At 35.5% G+C, this 25,745-nt stretch overlaps 2 protein-coding genes across 10 annotated transcripts in view; one reads left to right on the forward strand and one right to left on the reverse strand.

Moving 5' to 3' along the window:
- The window catches only part of LOC141410420 (ATP-dependent RNA helicase DDX3Y), a 1,065,346-nt gene that overhangs the window by 339,091 nt on the left and 700,510 nt on the right, over window positions 1–25,745 (reverse strand). The gene's annotated exons all lie outside the window — the stretch shown is intronic.
- Window positions 4,976–25,745, forward strand: part of LOC109675941 (eukaryotic translation initiation factor 1A, Y-chromosomal-like) — a 39,377-nt gene continuing 18,607 nt past the window's right edge. For 5 of the 8 annotated variants that reach the window (XR_012444641.1, XM_074064265.1, XM_074064264.1 and 2 more), the window contains exon 1: window positions 4,976–5,681. Coding sequence is in view for 1 of the 8 variants with exons in the window: in XM_074064263.1 (XP_073920364.1) it covers window positions 5,652–5,681 (30 nt within the window). In the remaining 7 variants the exon portion in view is untranslated. Of the gene's footprint in view, window positions 5,682–11,918; window positions 12,586–15,302; window positions 16,225–25,745 lie in introns of those variants that run through there. The other 3 variants (XM_074064262.1, XM_074064261.1, XR_012444642.1) reach the window with 3 other exon arrangements.

A 25,745-nucleotide genomic window follows, 5' to 3' on the forward strand; every position in this document is an offset into this window, starting at 1 on the left:
GGCACCTGCACACCCATGTTTATTGCGGCACTATTCACAGTAGCCAAGTTATGGAAACAGCCAAGATGCCCCACCACTGACGAATGGATTAAGAAAATGTGGTATCTATACACAATGGAATTTTATGCAGCCATGAAGAAGAACGAAATGTTAACATTCGCTGGTAAATGGATGGAATTGGAGAACATCATTCTGAGTGAGGTTAGCCTGGCCCAAAAGACCAAAAATCGTATGTTCTCCCTCATGTGCGGACATTAGATCAAGGGCAAACACAACAATGGGATTGGACTTTGAGCACATGATAAAAGCGAGAGCACACAAGGGAGGGGTGAGGATAGGTAAGACACCTAAAAAATTAGCTAGCATTTGTTGCCCTTAACGCAGAGAAACTAAAGCAGATACCTTAAAAGCAACTGAGGCCAATAGGAAAAGGGGACCAGGAACTAGAGAAAAGGTTAGATCAAGAAGAATTAACCTAGAAGGTAACACACACGCACAGAAAATCAATGTGAGCCAACTCCCTGTATAGCTATCCTTATCTCAACCAGCAAAAACCCTTGTTCCTTCCTATTATTGCTTATACTCTCTCTACAACAAAATTAGAAATAAGGGCAAAATAGTTTCTGCTGGGTATTGAGGGGGTGGGGGGAGAGGGAGGGGGCGGAGTGGGTGGTAAGGGAGGGGGTGGGGGCAGGGGGGAGAAATGACCCAAGCCTTGTATGCACATATGAATAATAAAAGAAAAAAAATAGATAAATCGAAAAAAAAATGGTGCTAGGTTCAATAACACTAACACAAAAGAATCCTAAGAGGAAATGAGAAATCTCTTTCTGGAGCTTACTGAGCACAAAAAGAAAGCAGAAGAAAAATTGTCAATGCATAGAAACATACTATGCACAAGTTACACCTAGGTTGTGCACAATCAACACATTGCACTTCACACATTGTAACCAAGAAAAGCAGAACCACCAAAAGCACACCTCCAATTCATCCCAAGTGTGACCACTCCTCACCTCCATGATCATTTTAGAGCAAGCCTCCATCATATTTCATCTGGTGATGGCTTCAAAAATCACTGAAATATTTGGCAAATATTTTACTTTATCTCTTCTTTATAATGAGCCAAAATCCTATCAAAATCCTATGTTTGCTCTTCTCCCTCCATTTATATTTTATTTCTATCTAATTGCTTGTGATATCTGTTCAAGCCCAGGTCTTTGAGAGACTCTCTTATCCTTACCATGCACTGCAGGTCAGAGCTGATAGTAAACAAACACAAAGGAAAGGAGGCTGGGTATTGTGTAAGTGAGATCTTTGCCACCTTCTACATCTCACAACGCAAGCAAGTTGGATGAGGAAGACAGTTCCTAAGGGCACCTTAGTCTGGTAGGTTTGGAAGAAGGTAGGCCCTGAGGATTACAGAGAAATTAAATTTTAATGATCCATCTGGAAATGTTACATTTAGTGAGTCCCAAAATGCTAGCCGCATCTTTTGGGGACCAGAATAAATGGGAGCGATTCTGAACAGGGTCCGTAAACCAGGGAAAGTTCAGTTTATAATGCCCAAGAACTGATATGCTTTGGCCCTGAGCTATGGAGGAATTTGTTGCTCTTCTCAGTGGTGGTGCTGAGGACCTCAGGTTAACAAGAGTGATGGGGCTATCTGGCATATAGGGAAGAAGGTGAACAAAAGTCGTGGTAGTTGAGTGTAGCCAAAAGTCACAACTAGGATATAACACTGAGCAACCAGGAACTCACAGTTTTGCTTGGCTGTGTGGTTCACTTCCCTTTCTGCTTTACATATTGGATCCCATATGCCACAACAATGAAGAGTAACAACAAATGACCCCATTGCAATATATAGTCTCATTCAATGTGTCATTGGCTTAGAAACATACTATGCACAAGTTAAACCAATATGTACAGTTTTGATCTTCTAGGTAACCTGCTCATTTCTGAGGACTCCTTCAAACAGCATTAAAATTTTAATCCTCTTTCCCTCCTTCTGCCTTCCAATTCACTAAGGGACACCTCCCATCCTTCTGAGCTTAATATCAGAGATGATCCTTCATTGTATCCTTTTGCCATTCCAATGCAAATTTACAGGCCAAGTCATTCTTACTGCACAGTTGGTTGATACATCCTCAGAGTTGCCATTTTTGTTCTGTCAGACATCATGGCCCACTGTTGACCTGAATTTCTGTGTCCACTCCAAGAATATTGGTGCAAAGGTTGTCATAGTCAAAATGTGGTGAGTTAGTATCACAAAGTAAAATAGAATATATTCCAGAAATTGCCCAAAGAGATATGGCCCATTGTGAACTTTATTTCAGAAAAATCATGTAAGCAATGAAAGCCAGGAAGAGAGCTCCCACACCTCTGGGCTCCTATTGATTGTGGGGCAGCATCAGTCCTGCTTTCCCAGAGTGTCTAATGTCAACTTGTTTATTATGGAGTTTGTTTGTCAACAAATGGCAGGTCTGTGACATAACAACTTACAGAATACTAACTTTGAGGTCACAGTGTCTAGGTAGTAAATCTTTTCACTCATATTTATGAAGCTAATCCTATTCTATGCTCTGAAAGATCAGTTTTGGGAAAACTCAAATGATTCCTCTGTTCAATAACTTTTTCAGCTCGTTGAGGACACAAAACTATAATTCACCAGGAATTATGAAATGAAAATGATCACAAGACAGGTAGAGGTCTATGTTGTGTCATATACACGAGATGCTAAAGATGTGGTTTCAGCAAGCAGAAGGGACCATGAGTGTCCTGTAGGGAAAAATGGTGAACTGAGGGATGATGACCTAAATCTTTCAATCCAGCCTTACCATACTCATTCCAGAAAATATCACCTTCTGTCTTTTTCATGCCAATATTTTCACAGGATTCTGCTGAAGGAATCCACTGGCCCTGCAAGCTGAAATGCACCCATGCTTCCAAAAGCATCTCCTTCCCAGCAAGGCCACCTTGATTATCAGATTCATGTATGACAGTTTTGAAAACACCACTCTGGCAAAAGTTACACTGACATTTTATCAAACACCATGAACTGGAGGATGGAACAGTAGGAATGCAAGTATGGGACACAGTAGGTCAAGAGTGCTCAGGAGCTTGGTTCTTGGATGCATATTTGACTTTGGCGAGTGCTGTTTATGACGTTACATATGGTAACTCATATGAGTGACCTACCAGAATTTCCAGAATTTCAATTTAATTTTCTCATGCATTCTATGCTTTAATTGAATGTTTTCATTATCTTCTTTAGTTCATTCAACTGTTTGTATTCTTTGAAGTATTTATTGGTACCTTTTAATTTTGATATGACCTATCAAAATTATATCATACTTATAATCATTCTTTTAATTTTTTTGATGTTTTATGTACTTCTCAGTCATTAGAGTCCATTATTATGGAACTATGATTTTTGGAGGAGTCAAGTTGCTTGTTTTTTCATATTAATTGTGTTTCTTCATTGTGATTTATGCATCTAAGGCCAAGTCATTGGTTTAAGGTTGTCATCCTATGAATTCTTTTTGTTGAAGTACTCTCAATTTTTTTTGTCAAGACTTGGTAGTGTAGGGTTAGGTACTGTTTCACACCACTGGACATGGTGTGTAGCTTGTTATCCACACATTCATCATGTGATCATGTCAATGACCCAGTCCCAGCAGCCCTAGAGGGCTGGGGGTGTGGCTCAAGTTGTGAGTGACTGTTTAGCAAGAAAATGTCACTGAGTTCAAACACCAATACTGCCAAGAAGAAGAATTTAAAAAGAAAAAGAAAGAAAGAGACAAAGAATAAAGAAAGAAAGGAAGAATGAAAACAAAACCAAACAAAATTACATGGAAACTCTCGCATTTCATGATTTATAAGTTGGTATTTTATGTGGTCTGAGGGAAGGGAGGACTGGTTGACTCTCAGTTATTTGCTTTAGGTATGCATTTAATATAGAAGTTTCCATTTTTTGTGTACTGTGATCCACTGTTGGACTCAAGGAGCTTTGCAGTGTATGGGCTGAATATGTACTCACTTATTCCAGCCCTTTGCAACCCTCCCCCATTTGTGCCCTAAAGAACAGGAAGCATTAAAGTTTAGGACCTTATGATAAATTTATCAGCAAGTGGGGTAAGTAACCTAGCACTGAGTTCTATCCTAGAGGGGAAGAACTGGAGATCCCTAACAATTTGCATGATGGTCTTAGTGCATTCAGACTTTGCTAGCAGTTAGCTACCCTGTGTAAGGTCAGAGGCTGAAGAAATCAAGTGAACTGAAAGAACTTTTGTCAGTTTTACATGGCAACAAGCATTTTGAGCAGAGAGGAAGCTCTGGAGCCATCTGGAAGCCACAGGATGAACCTCTGTTTCTACAGTCATATCAGGTTATAGGATTTACTCCTTGAAGAAGAGAGGAGCACATAGGGTCCACACCCATTGCACCTTCACTGCCCAAGCCCCGTATTTCTTAAACTCCTCAGTGAGTTCACATCACACTGACTCTCTCCAGGAAGTCTCTTCATACTTCCTAAATTCCTCATTGCAACAAAACCCTGAGCTTGGATAAATGTTATTCCCTTCTGTCTTCTCTTCCTCCTGTATGTACTTACTGCCACACTGTAATATTTAGAAAGCATTTGGATTATGGTTTTGAACAGACAAATGTTTTCAAATAATCATTATGCAAAATACCTATGGTATGGAGAAGTATAGTACTTTTATAACAAAATATCATTGATAAAGATAATATTTGACACTTCAGATTTATTTTCATATGGCATGTCATGCATCAATTCAATGTAGAAAAAAATAAAACTAAGCAGGTGCACAGTCAAAAGGACCATCTGGGGACACCCAGCCATTTGGAGTAAGAGCTGTGTGGTTTCTGATCTAGCTACAAACTTTCAGTGAATTAAGTAATTAGACAAGTGCTGATCAAGTAAATTTTCTAGGATAATATGGTTGATTCTGTTGTGCCATTTGCTACATATACCTATTGAGGACTTGAAATGTACCTAGCATAACTGAAGAACAAATCATTTAATTTCATTATACTTTGATTGAGAAATATGCTGCTGGTTTTTCTTTAATATATAGGATCATGTTGTCTGCAGATAGGGATATTTTGACAGTTTCTTGACCTATTTTTATTCCTTTTATTTCTTCATATTGCCTAAATGCTCTGGGTAGGAATTCCAGGACTATATTGAATAGAAGTGGGAATAGTGGGCACCTATGTCTCATTCCTGATTTTAGGGGATATGGTTTCAATTTTTTTCCATTAACTATGATGCTGTCTATAGGTTTGTCGTGTATAGCCTTTACAACGTTGAGGTACAGTCGTTGTATTCCTAGTTTTCTTAGAGCTTTTATTATGAAGTGGTGTTGAAGAATTTTTCTGTAACTATTGAGATGATCAGGTGGTTTTTGTCTTTGCTTCTATTAACGTGCTGTATTACATTTATAGATTTGCCTATGTTTAATCATGTCTGGATCCCTGGGATTAAGCGACTTGGTCATAACGAATGATCTTTCTCATGTGTTTTTGTGTTCAGTTTATCCTTAATTTATGGAGGATTTTTACATCGATGTTCATTAAGAAGATTGGCTGATAGTTCTCTTTTTTTGGAGGTGTCTTTGTCTGGTGTTTGGATGGGTGTACTACTGACTTCATTAAATGAGGTAGGTAATGATGCTTGTCTTTCTATTTCATGGAACAATTTAAGGTGGGTTCATATTAGTTCCTGTTTAATGGTCTGAGAGAATTCAGCAGAGAATCCAACAGGTCCTGGAATTCTTTTTTGGGGGGAGACTCTTTACTGTTGCTTCAATTTTACTTTGTGTTGTAGATCTATTCAGGTGATTAATATCCTCTTGGTTCAATTTTGGATGGTGATAAGAATCTAGAAGTTTGTCCATTTCTTCAAGATTTTTCAAATTTATTAGAATAGACGTTCTCAAAATGGTCTCTGATGATTTGTTGGATTTAATGGTGTTTGTTGTTATCTCCCCTTCTGCAAAAGGAGAAACAAAACAAAAACAAACAAATTTGTTTTTTTCTCCTCATTTTAGTCAGGTTGGCCAGGAGTCTGTCAATCTTATTTACTTCTTTTAAAGAAACAACTTTTTGTTTCATTGATTCTTTGTACAGTTTTTGTTGTTGTTTCTATTTCATTGATTTCAGATCATATTATTTTTATTTCTCTTCTTCTGCTTGTTTCAGGATATGCTTGTTCTTGTTTTTCCAGGAGTTTGAGATATAGCATTGAGTCATTGATTTGAGATCTTTCTGTACTTTTAATATGTGCACTCATGGCTATAAACTTTTCTTAGGACTGCCTGTGCTGTGTGCCATAGGTTCTGGTAGGTCGTGTTTTCATTTTCATTTGTTTCCAGAAATGTTTTATTTTATTCTTCTGTGTCATCAATGACCCATTGATCATTGAGCAATGTGTTTTTCAGCCTCCAGTTGTTGGCATGTTTTCTACTATTGCTTTTCTTGTTGAGTTCTAGTTTTAATGCATTGTGATCAGCTAGAATGCATGAGATTATTTCTATTTTCTTATATTTGATGAGTCTTACTTTGTGCCCAAAGATATGATCAGTTTTGGAGAAAGTCTCATGAGCTTCTGAGAAGAATGTGTATCAAGCAGAAGTTGGATGAAATGTTCTGTAGACATCAGCTAGGTCCATTTGATCTATAGTGTGATTTGTTAGTCTATTTCTTAATTGATTTTTTGTTTGGATGGTCTATCTGTTGGTGATAGGGGGTTGTTAAAGTCTCCCACCACCACTGTGTTGGAATCTATATATGTTTTTAGCTCCTTCAGAGTGTGTTTGATGAAATTGAGTGCATTGACATTGGGTGCATATAGGTTGATAATTGTTATTTCCTTTTGGTGTATTTCCCATTTAATTAGTATGGAGTATCCTTCTTTATCTTGTTTGATCAATGTAAGTTTGAATTCTATTTTGTCTGAGACAAGTATTGCTACTCCTGCCTGTTTTGGGGGGGCCATTGGATTGGTATGTCTTCTTCCAGCCCTTCACCCTAAGTCAGTGCTTGTTTCTGTCGATGAGATGGGTCTCCTGTAAGCAACAGATTTCTGGATCTTCCTTTTTAATCCTGTTTACCAAATAGTCTTTTATGGGGGAGTTGAATCCATTAATATTCAGTGTTAGTATTGATAGGTATGTGGTTTTTCCTGTCATTTATTTTTTGTTGTTGTTGAAGGTTTGCTTGTCTGCAGTTGAATCAGTGTTACTCTCTGATTCCTTGTCTGGAACTCTCCTGTGGTTTGCTATTGCATATCCTTTCATGGTTTTGTTTGCTTTCATTTTCTGTATTCAGAATTTCTTGAAGAATCTTTTGTAGTGGTGACTTAGTGGTTATATAGTGTTTTAGTTTCTGCTTATCATGGAAGATTTTTATTGTTCCATCTATTTTGATTGATAGTTTTACTAGGTACAGTATCCTAGGGTTGAAGTTATTTTCATTCTGTGCCCAGAATATCTCACTCCATGCTCTTCTTACTTTTCAGATTTCCATTGAGAAATCTTCTGCAATTTTGATGGGTTTACCTTTATATGTTACTTGTTCTTTCTCTTTTATAGCCTTCAATATTATTTCTTTATTCTCTGTGCTTGTTGTTTTAATGATAATGTGTCATGGGTAGTTCTATTTTGGTCAAGTCCTTGGTGTCCTGGTGGCTTCCTGTACCTGAATGGTCATAGCTTTCTCTAGAATTGGAAAATTTTCTGTTATTATTTTTTTGAATATACTGTGAATTCCTTTTTGTTGCACCTCTTCTCCTTTTTCAATGCCCATGATTCTGAGGTTTGGTCTTTTGATGGAGTCAGAGAGTTCTTGCTTATTCCTTTCACAGGCCTTGTGTTGTTTGAGTAATAGTTCTCCAGCTTTTCCGTTAATTTCCATTTAATCTTCAAGTTCTGAGATTCTCTGTTCTGCTCTTGTTCTAGTCTGCTGGAGTGGCCTTCCATTGTGTTTTGTAATTTTGCTTCATTCTTTTTTCTGAGATTTTCCATGTCATGCGACACTTCCTCTTTAATATTGTCTATTTTGTCTTTAATTTGATTACTTCTCTGTTTATAGTGTTTGCTGTTTCTCTTTGGTGTTTACTTAGGGCTCCTAAAATTTCGTATAGTTCCTCCTGTGTCTTCTCATATTCTTTATTTTGGTTATCTTTGAATTTCTTGAGTTACTAGACATGTGGGCTTCTTTGGGTTTCTTGGCATAGTTTATCTTTATTTTCTTGGATTCTGTAACTGGGTGTCAGTTTTTCATTTCCCTCTGAATCCTGTATTAAATTATTTTTGGGGGTAGATAGGTTTCCATCTCCTTCTTCCTATCACTTCCTTTGGTAATGTGTAACTATGTTCTTGATAGGCTATAGGTGGTTTCAGCCACCTGTTTTCTTTCACTTGGGTTAATTTTGTTTTGTGGTGTGTTGGGTTTTAGGTTAGTGTATGTATGCTGTTTCTGTCCCTGGTGTGTTTGCAATTTAGTATTAGCTATCTCACAACAGTAACACTAACAAAACAAAGAATGAAAAAAAGAAGAAAACCAAAGAAATCAACAGGAGAGTCGACAAACAAACAGGGAACAAAACAAACAAATGATCAAACAAACACATAAAAAATTCCAGGTTCAAGAAAAAAAGAATTTCAGTCTTAGTAATTCTGGAGTTACTCCTTCAACATCCAGTTCTGGTGTTGGTATTTAAACAGAAGGTCTCTTTAGTCTTGCCAGGTGGTTGGGGAGACTCACCAGTTTTTTTTTTTTCCTGTCTTTCAGTGGCAGCTTCTTAGTCAGCTGCTCCTTCAGTAGGGTGTGTCTTTTCCTCAGGTTCTGGAGATCAGCTCTATAGTCCAGAAGCCATCCTGCTTCGGATTTGGGTTTTTTCTGTGTTGGCTTGTTGGAGGTTTGTTTCTTTGCTTCACTCCTTTTCTCAGGGGCGAGTCAGAGATCTGTCAGCTGGCTCCCAGCTGTCAACATGTTATTATGGTTTGGTCACTCTTTTTCAATTTTTCAATGTCATTTGACTTTGGATGTTGCTCACTGACTAAAGAGATGAGCTTTGTTGACCTCTATTTGTCCTGTTTTAAGTAGCAGCTTATCACCCACCTGCTGTTGTCCCAGCTACCATTCCAGTCTTTGTTCACTGAAAGTTCGTGTGGAGATCAGCTCCTTACCACTCCCCCTTTCTCCAATGTGCACAGCACCCTGCCCCCTCTGCTGCATATTCCTTCTCAGTTCCTTGTTTATTATTCAGTTTTTATTTATTTATTTATTTATTTTTTTGTGGGACAGTGGAGTCAGTCTGTCCAGGGGAGCTATGCTGGTTTATCCCAGGGGTGGTTGTGTGAATACCATGTGACACTTATTTGCTCCCCTGTTGGTCTGCTGGATGTCTCCCAAGGCAGGTTTGGAACCACTGTTTGGTGGCACAGGAGCCCTCCTGTTTTCTCAGTCTAATGTGGCACAGAGAAACTTTGCATGGGCTGGGGGTTCAGGGTGTCATTGTTTTGATTCTTCTTGGTGCTTTTTTTCCTGCCAAGTGTGCTCCATCATCTCAGCAATATATTTGATTTATGGAGCTCATGCTGTCTGCTTCTGCACTACAGTTTGTTTTTAAGATGAGATTTCCCTCACATTTCACGGACTCATCTTGAATTTGCAGTCCTACTGTGTTTGACTCCAGAGTAGCTGTGATTAAATGAATTACCACCACATTCCACAAAAAGTTGTCAAGTGTAAAAAAAATGTGTTGAATTTTTTAGTTGGAAAGAATTTGTTGCAGTTTTTTCAACTCAAGGCACCTTAGGATTTTCATACTTCAAAAAGTTCAGTTGGGCAGTGAAAAACAATTTTGCAGTAGAGACAAGCATTCTTGTGTTTACATTTTCTGTGTAATATGTGCAAAGGTGATGATTTATTGCACTTAACAAGGAAGGAAGGATAGACACCACAGTTGGGGGTGTTTGGTGGAGAAGGTAGGGATGTGCTCGATTCAGTTCCAGCAGCCATGGAATACCAGGAAAGTGAAATAAGTGCAGCTATTTTCTTTGAGCTTTGTCCTTAGAAGCTTCTCCTGTTGGGAAGACATTCATATACTCATTAAATCAGTGGAATAAATATTAAAAACAATGTGTTTCAAAACACTTGTTGATAGATCACACACATGTAAACTAAATTATATTACAAACTGCCATATTTCTTCATCTTTTCTGAACATTTTGGTTTAACAAAAACACATAGAGTTCCAATTTCTCCAAATGATAATTTTTAACTTGAAACTATCCTATGGAGAAAATTGGTGAGGTTATTTTCCTAAAACTATATGTAGAGTATCACTTTATGCCACACTTTTTCACTTTGGAATTCAAAGGTGATGTGATGACACAAAGATGGAAAACTCATAGCATTTTCTTTGAACAAATACACTAAAGTCATTTACAAAATTCCATTAGCCACCTGTTATATAAGTCTGTGTTCCCATTGTCCAGATGAGGGACCAAAAACTATCCTTGAATGTGTAAGTGCAAAGAAAACATATTCAAAGAAATGAACTTAGTTGTTCTTCATGTTACAAATGTTAATATAAAGACAATGGTGCTGAGCAAAGGGAATTGTGAAAGGTAAAAGGTAAAATTTCAAGCTCGAGTTTGGGTTGGAGGTGGAAAAGGGAGATGTTCCAAGTGTTTGATAAGAGTAAAGGATGCTCATTTTTAGGGGCACAGGATACACTATATATTATATGTAAATCAACACGAGAAATGGGTTTTTTGTTGGCTCACCTCACTTGAACTCTGACAGCCAGCTTCATTTACTTTAATGTAAGATGTGGCAAAGGGACATTCATTGGGGAATTGTAGATTCTGGACCTCAGACTCCTAAACTGAAGCTTTGTCCTGCTCCCAACCCTGAAAACAGAATACTGATTTCCTTCCCTATGCCAGCTACTGCACACTGTAAGAGCCTCCTTTGCATAGATCTTTTTAAAAGACCTCTAGCTAGTGGTGTCAAAAAGGACAAATTATGGAAATCACTAGATGAATATAAAATAATTGTTTATACTCAACAATTATTTAATAATATTTAAAATAATCTTTGTCTGTAAGTGACATTGCAACTCAGACATGAAGCAGGGATTTATGTTTCAGTTCACCTTGGGGTAGACCAGACACTGAATCTTAATTTGCTGAAAAAGTTGCGAACCCACACACTTTGGTTGCCTGAGCATGCAACTTTGAGCCCAAGTAGCCCACATCACATGTCATCAGATGGATCATCCACCATGTTACCCTGGGGTTCCCACTTTTCCACTGGTAAGACAGAGATAGGTAGAGCTAAGGGAAGCAAAGGTGGTAGCACCTTAGCATGAAGGTTAGCAAGTGTTGCCTCTCTAATAGCCCAACACTTGTACAATTGGGTATCCCCAGGCCAAACAATGCTTCTCTTGTCATGGGCATGCACTACTCAGGTCAGTGCTCCATACAGGCTCTGCAGGCACTCACTACAACTCATTTTTTAAAGTTAACAAAAATAAGGGAATGGATTTTTAAATGTACCCATTAGGGGATATATTACCTTCAAATAGGTAATTATGTCAAAATAGAGGATTGCCTTAGTTTGGAAATTAATTTATTTCTACTGTAACATGACAGTACATATTAAAGGCTCTAGACATTGAATCAAAAACATTTTTTGGACACTATTTTCATTGTACAATATTTAAAAATGTGTTTGTTTATATTTATTACTGGAATGTAGAAATCACTTTCATTATGTATATACTACACAATTTTGCTGAGAACAAGTTCATTGTCTTTAGGAGTATGTTACTTCCTTTTAAACTTTTGAGTAATTATCTCATTTGTATGTTTTTATTCATCTAGAGCTATTTTTGCAGTATAATATAAAATATGCATCTTTATATTATAATTCGTTACCAATAAACTTCTGGATTAAATTACAATGTTGTTGGTGAACACTCTTACAACCATTGTGGCACGTGTGGATGAAAAATTTTTAAATAAATGTACACAAATATCAGTTTATGATGATATCTGAATGCTGTGGATGAAATGAGGACTAGATGACCCAAAATTCCAGAGAAGTAATATGCCTCTGTAGGTGAGCTGATATTCTCCTGTCATTTTTGATCCCTCTGGAAATTAGACAAATTTAAAGTTCACAGAGATTCTGACATGTCAAGAGAGAGTGACTCTTGTGGTGAAAAAGAATCCAGCAAAGCTTTGATAGTTGCTAGAGCTGCCTTTGCAGACTGCACACAAGCAGAGTCCTTAAAAGCAAGATGGGTGGTACCTTAGGGTAATTGTTGAGGTCTACGTTGTGAAATCAGATTGAGTGACTAACTAAAAATGTAGAGCAAAAGATTAAACATTTATTTCTCACACTCCTAAGGTTTTGAATTCTGGGCCTGTGCTTTGAGCCACTCCACCAGCCCTTTTTGTGATGGGGTTTTTCAAACTAGGGTCTGGAGAACCATTTGCCTGGGCTGGCTTCAAACCATGATGCTCCTAATCTCTACCTCCTGTGTAGGTAAGATTATAGGTCACTGGGGCCCAGCAACCTTCAGTATCCTTATGTGTTTCCCCCATAATGTTGTATTTATTGTCCCTTATATGTGTCTAAGACACTGTCTTTGAGTTCCTACTGCATCTCATCTTGATTTTCCCAGCCCCAGATTTTCCTTCTGGTCCTCTTTATCTTAGCTACATAGTCTCTGCTGAACGACCATTCTCTCTCAAGTCACGCCTATGTATATGTAGGAGGTAGAATCGACTTTCAGAAACAGTTGTGTTCTGTTAGATACATTAACCATGTATAATACAATCTAGCATGAATTTAGAGAAGAAACTTACTAAGTATAGAGTTACTACAAACCTAAATTACTGAATGATGCACTAGTTTCATAGAGTTTGCAGTTGTATCAGGGCATGATATTGAAATACAGGCAGTAGTCCCTTCATCCTTGTGATTCTTTTTATATATTTCTTTTCTTTTAATTTTTTGTTATTTATTCACTTTTTTTATTGCTGTACTGGGAGATACATAGTGACATTTACAAAAGTTCTTACCATATTTCATAGTTGAATTCACCTGCTCCATCATTGCTCCTTATCTCTACTAACACCATTCTTGGAACAGTTTCAACAGGTCCCATATTTCCATTTTCATACAAGAGTAAATAATATTGTCATCATATTCACCCTCTTACCACATTTCCTTATATCTGCCCCCTTCTACTTGTGTAAACACTCAGAAAGGACCTTTTTAACCTCCCTGTTTTTTGTTTTTGAAAAAAAGACATTTTGGGGTTCATTTAAAATAGCTATACAGAAAATTTCTATGTACATATGTGTTATAACACTAACTGGCTCATCCCTTCTCTTTTTCCTTTCTATTTTAGTCCCCTTCTTATGATAATTTCAAAAGGTTTAAAAATTATTTTTGTTGGAACTTGTTTATTTAGTATTTTTCATTTTTATTATTGTTGTATTGGGAGATAAATTATGACATTTATCAAATTTCTTAAATATGTCATAGTTGAATTCACCCTCTCCATCATTTCCCTTTATCTGCTCTACCATTATTCCTGGAACAGTTTTAACTTTATTTTTTCTCCATTTTCATAGTTGAGTACATAATATTTTCACCATATTCAATCTCTTACACCCTTTCCTTAAATACTCACCCTCCCACTGGTGCCAACCCCCAGACAGGAACTGTTTTATTTTCCATTTGTAGTTTTTTGAAACAAGATATTTTTGTTTGTTTAAGACGGTTGTGCTGGGAGTTTAATTGTGGCATTTCCACCATGTATGTCTGAGTTATAACCTGAATTGGTCCATTCCTTCTGTTTTCCTCCTTTCTACCTTATTCCTCTCATATGGTGATTTCAACAGGTTTAAAAATCTGTATTCATTCTTGTGTAGTAATACATCAAATATATTCAGCTGCTTAACTTCCTTTACACTTCAGTTCCCATTACTGACCTCCCCTTTGGTAAACCTCTTTATCATAATATTGCTTGTATTTGTATTGGGGCTTTGTTTCACATATGAAAAAAAACACGTGGCCTTTGGCTTTCTGAACCTGACAAACATTGCTAAAGATGATGTTCTCCAGTTTCATTCATTTACCTGCTACTGACAAAATTTCATTCTTTCTTATGACTGAATAAAATTCCATTTTAAAAAAATACTGTATTTTCTTAACCTATTCATCAATTTTGAGGCATCTTGGCCATTTATATAGCTATTATCAATAATGTTACACTAAATACTATTGTAACTTGACTTACATTACTTCAGGTATGTTTATTGTAACCACATAATGTCGGGTATATCCTTAGGACAGGTATTGATGAAATATGGCAGTTATATGTTTAGTTTTTTAAGGCACCCTCATACTATTTTTCATAGTGGTTGTACAAATTTACCTTCCCACCAACAGTGTATGAGGTTCATTTTCCCCTACTTTCTCTCCAAAACTTTTTTTCTTGTGTTCTTTATAAGTGCCATTCTAACAGGAGTCATGCAGAATCTTATCATTGTTTTGATTAGAATTTTCTTTATAGCCAGGAATGTTGAGCACTTCATCATGTGTTCTTTAGCCATTTGGACTTCCTTATTTGAAAAAAACTTTGTTAGGCTCATTTGCCCAATTTTTCTTCACTGTAATATAGTAATATATTCTGATTATTAATCTGTCAGATACAAAGCTGACAATGATTTTCTACCATTCTGTGGGCTGATTCTTTTCTTGGTGACCATTTACTTCATTGTACAGTAGCTTTTTAGTTTCATGTAGTCCCTCTGTGATTCTTCCCAATAAATTCATCTCAGTTTCCACGTGGCTGAAACTGAACTCCAACTCTAACAGCCTCCCCAATCCAAAATGTGAGCTACAGGATAGATGTTTTACCAATAGTTGACCTCTCCCATGTGACCTTCATGATTTCATTTGCTATTCTTGGCCAACATACCTCAGATTTTTTTCTGGAAGGAAAATCCACTTGTGTTCTTTTATCCACTCAAGTTACATTAGTTAAAGTGTTACAATACTCTATAATTTTGAAAGGATGATTCCTTATTTTTGAAATCCAACTTGGAATTCAGAAAAGATGCATTTCATTTTGACATGTTATGACTAAGAACATTCATAGCCTTTTTGACACAAGATCTTTGCTTGGTGTACAATGACAAAGCCAATACAGAAATTCGAAAACCAAAAGTACACATAGATAAATCAGCTGCTTCTCAGAGCATAGTAGTATACAGTGCTACACCTCTTCCACATTGAGGAAGGATAAATGATAAGAAAAAGTGGAAATGAGAAGGGTGTGGAGGCTAGGGAATCACTATCTTAATAACTACAAACATTGTTCTGTTGGGTGTGTGTACTAGCAATGGATAAAGCAAAATCTGAAAATAAATCAACACTAAATTAACCAAATATTAAAAAGAAAATGTATTTCTTTTCATTCCTGTGTGTCACCCTTGATCTCAATTATATATTTCTGTTATAATGAAGTTAATCATTGTATGTTCATAAAGTAGGGGGAATGAGGATGAGTACTCCCTTATTCATGCCTGGCTGTTCTGAAGGCATTCGGAGCTTCTCCATTTGAGTGTTGTCTATGGTATTCAAGAATGTAGGAGCTGCAGGTCATCCCTGAGATAGAGTAAACATTCTCCTGGTTCAGAGGTCTCAGCCTATTCTCTTTCTCATATACAAACTCAGAAAAACGTCTGTGGCATATACTAGACAAAAACTCATAAAGGCAGTTGGGCCACATGAAGCAAGGAGGGTTTTTTTTGAGGCTGTTTTACTGTGGATGGAACATGTGAATTTTGCATACAATAATAAACTCCAACATCTTCAGCATCCAGCCTACTGATTTTCATTGTTAAGTCTGTCCCTGATCCACTGCCACTGAACTTGTCTGGGGCCCCAGAAAACCCTTAGAAGCCAAATATATCAGTAGCTGTGGAGACTGGCCCGAATTCTGTTGGTATCAAGAAAATTGGTCATTCCATTACTATGCAGGAGGCTCTTACTAGACACTCAGGGGATGGATACTGGCTCTCCAGAGGTGATGGGCAAGGATAGTGGAGTCTGCATCAACACAACATCCCTTCTGGAACCTGAAATCATAATAAGATGGAAATGCAAGTATGTACATTTTTATGTTTTTTTTCTTTTGTTGTTTACTTCTTTTTAATATTTTTATGCCCCTAGTGCATGTTCTAAGAATAAGCATAAAGATATTTGAAGAGCATAAAAAGGACTGATGATTTCTCATACATAATCCCTCAACATCAGTGTTAGTCTTTTTCATTTTTCTGGAATCTTCATCATCATTGTAAATGAAAACTTAACATGCCCATGCTAGGAGAAAAGAATTGCACATCTCACACATGGATAGAACACACATGGTAAGCAGGGAGTCATAGATCTCTTTCTCCTACCCTATCTCCCTACTCTCCCTCTGTCCTTACCAGGGATCCAGACCATCAGAAGTTCCAGGAGCAGATCAAGGCACCTCATTTTCAGAAGTTGAACTGAGTAGTCCTAGTCAATTAAGACAAGATCACAGCAGGACATTTATCTCAGACTTAAAAAGGAACTGTCCTCCTTTAGGAACAATATGTCAATTTTCTAGTGGCTGCATCAGTGTGAGAAAAGCCAAGGGAGAGTAAGGCCCTCTCTTGCAATTCAAGTGATGGGAAATGTCTTCTGTGTTTAGAGGAAAACTGATGCAGAACATGCAGCAATGAAGAGAAGGACCATACTGTGAAAGTCTGTATCTGTGGGGAAGGCACAATCCACATGACCCCATCCCCTAATTAGGCCCAACAAAAAGGAGGTGTTTAACCAGGTCAATCTTGGGGAGAGGAAAGGCCACCCTGTTTGGTTCTCTCCTAGTTAGTCTAGAGAAGGAACCAGTGCCCACTCCCACTATTAATAATACCTAAGGGCTTTATCTAATAACTACATGGACTTGAGCTAATTGAAGAGTAGTCTGTTAATTTTTGTTACCAGAATAACTCTTTAGGATTATTAGCACCAGGTGTTAGAAATGATTTTCCTTGGTAACTAATGTGCTCCTTAAGAATATTCAAGTCTTTCACTTACAGATAGAGTTCTAACAGAGAAAAGTATAGACTTTTTATATCTTAGAGTGTGAATATGAAATTCTGTGTGTAAGGATTGTTCAATCTGGTAAATATCCTGTCATTATCATACTCCCTCATTATATTATATGCCAGATTAATCAAAGTATTTCTTAAGAATTCTTTCCTCCACTCTTCAGGAGGCTGAGGCAGGAGGATCGCTATTTCAAGGTCGTCATGTCCTATATAGGGGATCTTGTTTGAAACCAAAACAAAACAAATAAAATGAAGATTCCATATGGACATTGCAAAAGAATGAATATGAAATGATTTTATTTGTTTATGTTGTTTCTGTGCTCTGTTTAGAGAGATTCTCTGTACATCTGTTCTTTGCCTTCATGTAGAGCCTGGTCCTGTCATGGATTTTAGCTTCTTTTTTGCTCTGTGTGAGATCCCCAGTCTCTCTCTTGGTTGGTTTGTAGGGTAACCACAGCTAGGAGTTCACAGTTCAGAATAGAGTGCACACATTAGAACATGAAGAAATGGAGCCACTGTTTCAATGTGTTAGTCTTTGACTGAGATTTTCTAGGATGTTCATCAAAATTGGTGCTAAGAAACAGTGTACTGGGTCAAATCTTCCTTGAAGGATTAATTTCAGTATTCAATCACCAAGAGCTCTTTTAGTATAAGTTTCTGTTGGTTTTGCCACCAAGTATATGGTACATTGTTATGGCAGCCCCAAGAAAATAATACCCACATTATTCACTGTGGAGTGGAACCTCAAGTTGTGGGAAGAAGAGATGCAGTGAGAATCCTGTCATGGTAATTTCTATTAAAATAGGTTCTTTTTTTATTAGGATATATTCATTTTACAAGAGAGTTTCCTTGGGACAATTTCAAAAATCTTCATTGTACATTGGTTAGATCACCCCCACCCTTTGCTCCCTTCGATCTTGTTCCTGCCTCATTCAAAGCATTTACAAGAAGTTTCATCAGTCTATTTCCTACATGTATATGAAGCACATCAACCATACTCCCTCACCTTAATCGTCTGCATTCAGCCTCCTAGTCCCATAAGTACTCCTCCATACACTGTGCCTTTTATACTGTTCTGTTTTAGTTAATAATTCCAACATCAATTTTTAAAGGGGTTTCTTTATGTATCCCCACTGTAAGTATGCTTTATTTTAACTAGTTAAACCCTTGCTATAATCCTCCCATAGCCCTCCTCCCAACTGCCATTATTCAACAGCTTTCAATACATATCATTATTACCTCCACTGCACATACATATCTCTGTATTGTTGACTATCATTCTCTTTTCTTTTCTCACCTCCACTCAGTTCCATATAGTAATTCCACTATTAAAAACATGTTATACATAAAAGTTTGTATATGATAATATTTGTTTTTGTGTATATTTTTATATTTTTGATGTAGGTTTCACATATGAAAGAAAACAGGCAGTCTTTGTCTTTCTGAGCCTGGTTTACTTCACATAACAAAATGTTCTCCATTTGCATCTATTTATTTTCAAACCACCTTATGTTACTAATTGCTGAACAAAATTTCTTTATATATATGTATAACACACCACAACTTCTTCTTAACTGATTCATCAGTTGTGTAGTGAGGGAGATGATATGGTTGATGTGATCTAACCAATGTTTGATAAGTCTAGCATTGGACTTTTTGCTAACAGTTACTTTGGGTATTTGATGGCTTTTCTGTTTCCATATGAACTTTAGAATTGATTTTTCTATCTCTGTAAAGGATGTCATTGTAATTTTGATAGAGATTGCCTTGAATGTATTGATTGATTTTGTTGGTATAGCCATTTTCCCAATGTTGATTCTGAGTCATGAGCATGGGATACCTTTCTATCTTATGATGCCTTCTTTGGTTTTTTGGATTCTCTCTTCTGTGATTTATAGTGTTCAGTGGAAAGGTCTTCGGTTTTCTTCATCAAATTTATTCCTAGGTATTTTAATTTTGAAATATTATAAATAGGATTATTTCCCTAATTTCTTTTCAGTCTGCTCATAGTTGGTATACAGAAAGGCTACTGATTTCTGTATAATGACCTTGTATCCTGCTAGTTTGCAAGAAGCTCTTATGATTTCTAATCGTTTTTGTGGACTTTTTGGGTCTTTTGGGGAATAGGATCATATCATCTGCAAATAGGGATTGTTTGATATATTCCTTCTGTATTTAGATCCCTTTTTTCTTCCTCTTGTCTTCTTATTTTGGATAGGAATTCCAAGACTGTATTTAATTAGAGTGGGGGAAGAGTATATACTTATCTCGTTACTGACTTTAGAAGGATTGGTTTCATATAGTCTGTAGTGTAGTTGTGGCTCTGTGTTTGTGATACATAACCTTTAGTTTGGCTGAGGAATATTCCTCTATTCCTAATTTCCTTAGTGCTTTTATCATGAAAAGGCACTAACTTTTTTCAAGGGCTTTTTCTACATCTATTGAGGTGATATGTAATTTTTCTCTTTGCTTCTGTTTCTATGCTATATTACAGATATAGATATGCATATGTTGAACCATCTCTGCATCCTTGAGATGAGGAGATGACCACTGACTTAGTCATGGTATGCGATTTTTTAAATGTGTTTTTGAATTCAGTTTGCCAGTATTTTGTTGAGAATTTTTGAATCTATATTCATTAAGGTATTTGTTGTAAATCTCTTGCCTTCTTGAATTTTTGTTATGTTTTGGAATGAGTGTAATACTGGCTGCACTGAATGAGTTTGGTATTGTTCCTTCCCTTTCTATTTCCTGAAGAATTGTGAGGACTGTTGGTTTTAGTTCTTATTTAAAGATCTGGTAGAATTCAGCTGTGAGTCTATAAGGTTCTGGGCTCTTTTTGTTGAGAGATTCTATTACTGCTTCAATCTCATTGCTTGTTATATATGTATTTATGTGGTCTATATTTCCTTTGTTTAAATTTAAATACATCTATAAACTTATCCATTTCTTCATGATCTTCCAGTTTACTTGAATATAAGTTTTCAAAGTATGCCCTAATGATCCTCTGAATTTCACTAGTATTTGTTGGATTGTATTGATTGGGTCTTTTTGCTCCTCTGTCTTGTCACATGTGCTGAGTTTGTCATCTTATAATCTTTTAGAAGACACAACTTTTTGTTTCATTGATTCTTTGTATAGTATTTTTGGTGTTGATCTCGTTAACCTTGACCTTGCTCTTCATTATTTCTGTCTGCTAGTTTTGGATTTGGGTTGTTCCTGTTTTTGTAGAAACTGAGGAGTTTAATTATGTTCTTTACTTGAGATGTCTGTGTTTTTTTTTTTAAATGTAGGCACTGATAGCTTTAAACTTTCCCCTTAACAGACCTTTGCTTTGTCCCACAAGTTCTGATAGGTTGCAGTTTCATTTTCATTAGATTCTAGGAACTTTTTTCCTTTTTCATTGTTTTGATGACTCACTAGTCATTCAACAATGTATTGTTCAGTCTTCAGTTGTTTGAATATTTTCTATCATTTCCTTTTTTATTGAGTTCTAGTTTTATATAATTGTGATCTGATAGGATATAGGGGAATATTTTGACTTTCTTATATTGTGTTCTAGAATGTGATCTATTCTGGGAAAAGTTCCATTAGCTACTGAGAAGAATGTGTATTACATGATGACTGGATGAAATTCTCTGTGGATATCTATTATGTCCATTTGATCTAAGATGTCTAGTAATTCTGATGCTTCTTTGTTGATCTTTTGTCTGGACGACCTGGATAGTGGTGACAATAGGGTATTGAGGTCTCCCATTATCACTGTGGTGGGGTCTATATCTGTGCTTTTACATCCATTACTTTTTTTAATTAGTGTAGTTGGCTACAACCATGTTTGGCACAAATATTCTAAAAATTATTTCCTCTTGGTGAATTGTTCCTTTTGTTATTATGAAGTATCATTCATTGTCTCTTCTCACTGACTTAAATCTGAAGTCCACTTTGTCAGATATAAGTATAGCTACTGTTGCCTGTTTTAGGGGTCCATTTTCTTGGAAAATCTTTTTCCACCCTTTCACCTTAAGCTACTGTCTGTTTTTCACAGTGAGATGTATTGCTTGTAAGCAACAGATGGTTACATTTTGGTTTTTAATCCAATTGCTGTTCTATGCCTTTTTGTTGGTGAATTGAGGTCATTAATAGTCAATGTTAGTACGGAGAGAGGTGTGTGGTGCTTTTGATAATTTTCATTTCACTGATGCTTACCTATTGCACAGTCTGCTTGGTTTAAAGGAGTTTTCTTTCCTCCTTGAAATTTCCTGGCTGACTCAAATTTCTTCTTCTGTGTATAGGGGAACTTTATGCATTTTCTGTAGTGCTGGCTTGGTGGTCATGAAATCATCTACTTTCTACAAGTTGTGGAAGGTTTACATTTCTCCTCCAATTAGGCTAGTCTAGGTTGACAGTTAAATATATCTTTCCATGTCCTTCTTATGTTTAGAGTTTGTGTTGAAGTCTTTTGATATTCTTAAGGATTTGCCTTTATACGTAACTTGTCTTTTCTCTTTTGCTGCTTTCAGTAATTTTTCTTTTTTCTGTATATTGAATGATTGGATTATGATATGTCTGAGGGTGTTTCTTTTCTAGTCCTGATGGTTTGGCAATCTGTAAGCTTCTTGTATCTGGATTTCCCTCCCTTTCAAGGTTAGGGAAGTTTTCAGCTATTATGTTATTGATTAAGTTATTTATGCCTTTAGTTTGTATCACTTCTCCTTCTATACCCATGACTCATAGATTTGGTCTTTTGATCATGTCTCAGATGTCTTGCATGTTACATTCTTATTTTCTTAACATTCTTTCGTGGTCATTTTTTATTTAATTTCTGTGTTTTATCTTTTGAGTTTTTTTATTTGGGATTTTGAGCTGTTCTTTTCAAATTGGTTGTTTTCCAGGACTTCTATATCTTTATTAATTTCTTCTTTCATATTCTGCAAGTTCTCCTTAATTTCATTCATTTAATTGTTTGAATTCTCTTTAAATTCTTATACTTGTTTATTCACATCCTGTTGGAGTTCAGTCACTAGCTTATGTGTCTTCTCTTTGAGAATATTGATCATTTTTACTATTAATTTTTAGAATACAATATTTAATATTTCCTTTTCACTGTTGTTTATATACTTAAGTCCTTAGTGGTGGAGTTGGTTTTTGCCTTGTTGCCTCATGTTTGTACATTGAGAATTATGCATCCAGGGTCAAGTTTAGTTGGATTTTCCTTTCCCCTGTTTTCCTTTAATTAGGGTTTTAAGAAAAATTATATAGAACTCTGGGTGGTAGTTGAACTCTGACGTGTCTTCTTATTTTAGATTGGGGCAATCTAGTAAACTCTTCAGCTTATTGTTCTCAATGTGCTGGATTCTACTCTATGCTCAACATAGGGACTAGGTCTTATGCACTATACATTCATTTTCAACATAATTTGAAAGTGGACATTGACCCACCAAAATCTTTGTAGTTATGAGAATTTCCTAAGAATCAAGTCACAACAGAAAACTTCTTTGTTGTAGCCAATATGTCTCAAACCACATTTCAGGGGAGAGTGGATTTTTATTAAAAAGAAAACTGACAAAGGTACACCAATGAAATTAACAGGAATTCTGAAAGACTTTGTATGTATGAGTGCAGATAAAGATACTCTTGGTTTGATATCAGGAACACTTAATTATAATTATCATGTGGAGATAGGTTACTGCTATAAAATAGAGGTGCATTAATGAACTAAAGAATGTGGGTCTGTGTTTTCTCAGGCAGTATGTCTTTTAAGACTTGGGAACCAACATAATTGATAGATTCAAGAAAGTAATTGATTAAATATATCAACTACATGAAAAAAAGCCATATTTGAAGGGAAGCTGGATACAATTCAAAAGTAATACATTTCTAAGCCCTACCTTAAAAAGCATGGTATTGATCTTTCTGAAAGAAAACCTTCAAGGCAGAATATATGTCAAATCATACAATAAATACAAATAATTTTTAAATTACTAAAAACATAAATGTGATAGGCTTATAAAAATTATAGGAAGGACTGCAAATAAAAGGTTTGTGTATATGATCGATAGGTTCACCACATAATGACAATAGGTTTATTAAACCATATTTCTTTTTTATTAAATATACATAACACCATGTAGTACTATACCTGTACTGAAAAACACAAAGAATTCTGAAATCTTACATTTGTGAAGAGTAAAATTATAAATTCCACATGTACACAGACATTCATGAGCATGCACTTGATCAGATATTTTCTAACTATTTGAAGTTTAATGGAATGTCAACTGAAAGTTAGAATCACATCTAAAAACAAAATACAAAAAGAAATGGAGGCCATCTGCTATTATTGGAATATATGAATAACATAAGCAATGTCATGTAATTTATATGTAAAACATTGAGTGGAAGACAATGTTAAAGACAAAGGGAGAAGAATAGATACATGAATTTATTCTTGAAAATTATTTCAAAATAAACATCAAAAAAAGAACAATGCAGTAGTATTTATGAATCTGAAGATGCTTTAAGATGTAAGAAATATATAATGAAATAGTAGGTATACATGCAATATAATATAATAAGATGATAAAATAAAGTCAATTTAATTTATTTTAGAAATGAGCAATGTCCAGATGTGCCAAAAATGGAATTAATATGCTATTATAAATCCTATGAAATCCCATGAAAGGCTCCATAAGCATGAGTACTGGAATTTAAGCTGTATTACTCAGGTTTATAGTACTTTATTTTAAAAACATAAACATTAAAAAGAAATAGAATCATAATATTTTATTACTTTTTGTAGGACTATGTCTCTGAACTCAAAACTTGGCACTTGCAAAGCAGATGCTACACATTGAGGCACATCTGCAGTTCTGGAATCTTAGTAGTTTAGATAAAACTATCTAAAGGGAAAATACGGAAAATGATTATTAAATACACATTTCATTAGAAGAGCACAGTAAATAAAATATGATAAGGAGGATATTAAAAAACATGAAAATGTAATTTAAAATCCATGGTAATTGTTTTGCCCACTAGGAACCCCTCCAACTGAAGGATCTATGTGTTGTATGTAAAAGATATGTATGGTTGGGGAAAGGTTTCAAGGTATGAGTAAAAGCTTATTTTGAGATTTGTTAGCATACTGATTATTAAAGTGAAAAGGTGAAGAAAAATAGAGGAGATGAACCAATAGGGATTACAATACATATATACATGGAAATGTCACAAGGAAAATTCCTATGGAGCTATATTAAATGAACGAAAATATCAATTTTTTTCTTTTACAAAATCAGAGAACAGGAGGGAAGAACTTTCTCATTTCTGTCTGAGAGGATTGGAGGGAGAGCACATTGGGAAAAGGTGTGGGAGGGTTAATATAGTACAAATACTGTGTACACAAGTATGTAATGGAAAAATAATCCCTGTTGAGTCTGTTCCAGGAATGAGGGGAGAGTGGATAAAGAAAAAAAGTGGAATGGGTGAATTCAAGTATGATTTATTTAACATAATGTAATAACAAATGTAAATGCCACAATGTACCTCCATGCAGCACAACAACAACAAAAGAAAAATCCTAAAAACAGAAAAAAACCACAATTAGAAAAGTTAAAAAAGTGAAAGGGTGTGAATTTCTCATTTATGAGTTTTTCTCACCTAATAAAGTTTGTATTGGCAGAAAACTGAATTTTGACAAAAGGATACAAATTTTCAATTTGAGAAAATAAGTAAGTTAAAGAGATCTGTTGTAAAACATGGTGACCACAGTTACTAACAATGTATTGTGTATTTGAAAATTATAAGTGTTCTCATCACAAAAAGCTGGATGTGTAAGATAATGTTTATGTTATTTAGCCTAATTTATGTAGTCTTAAATGTACAGATATTTCAAAACATCACCTTGTATACCAGAAATATGCACACTTTTCACTTGTCAATTACCTATAATTTTTAAAACAATAATAAATTAGAAAATATAAGGTAAATTCATCTTTGTGTTTGACTATCTGAAATTGTCAAGTTTTCACTTATCAATTACCTATACATTTTTTAAAATTAGAAATTAGAAAAATAAGGTAAATTCATCTTTGTGCTTATCTACCTGAAAGTGCATAGGATGCTGTAAATTTTCTGGAGAAATAAGTCTATGAAAATAATTAATTATTGAGAATCTTGAGGTTAAGAACTTTTCTTTCTGGAAATTGTTTTTCCCAATAAAGTAATGTATTTACTCTTTTTAAAAGATTGTACTTCAAAACTGTGCAACATTTAGTTTTAAGAAAAATGGTTGTGTAGTGACATCTGTTGTAACAATGTCAACTATGTTATTTATACATTTTATTTCAGTTTGCAGAAATAATTAAGAACATATATAGTTATTGCTTAGTTTATCACCCACATAAATTTTTGATTAAATTGATTTATATTCCTCATTTAGTTTGTCATTTTCTAGTAAATGTTCTAGTCCTAATTTCAAAATAAATTTCATTCTATTATTCAGTTTTATGATATTAGAATCATTAGCAGTAACATATTTGTATTCCTCTG

The sequence above is a fragment of the Castor canadensis genome, chromosome X (genome assembly GCF_047511655.1).
Source record: "Castor canadensis chromosome X, mCasCan1.hap1v2, whole genome shotgun sequence".
NCBI classification, from domain to species: domain Eukaryota; kingdom Metazoa; phylum Chordata; class Mammalia; order Rodentia; family Castoridae; genus Castor; species Castor canadensis.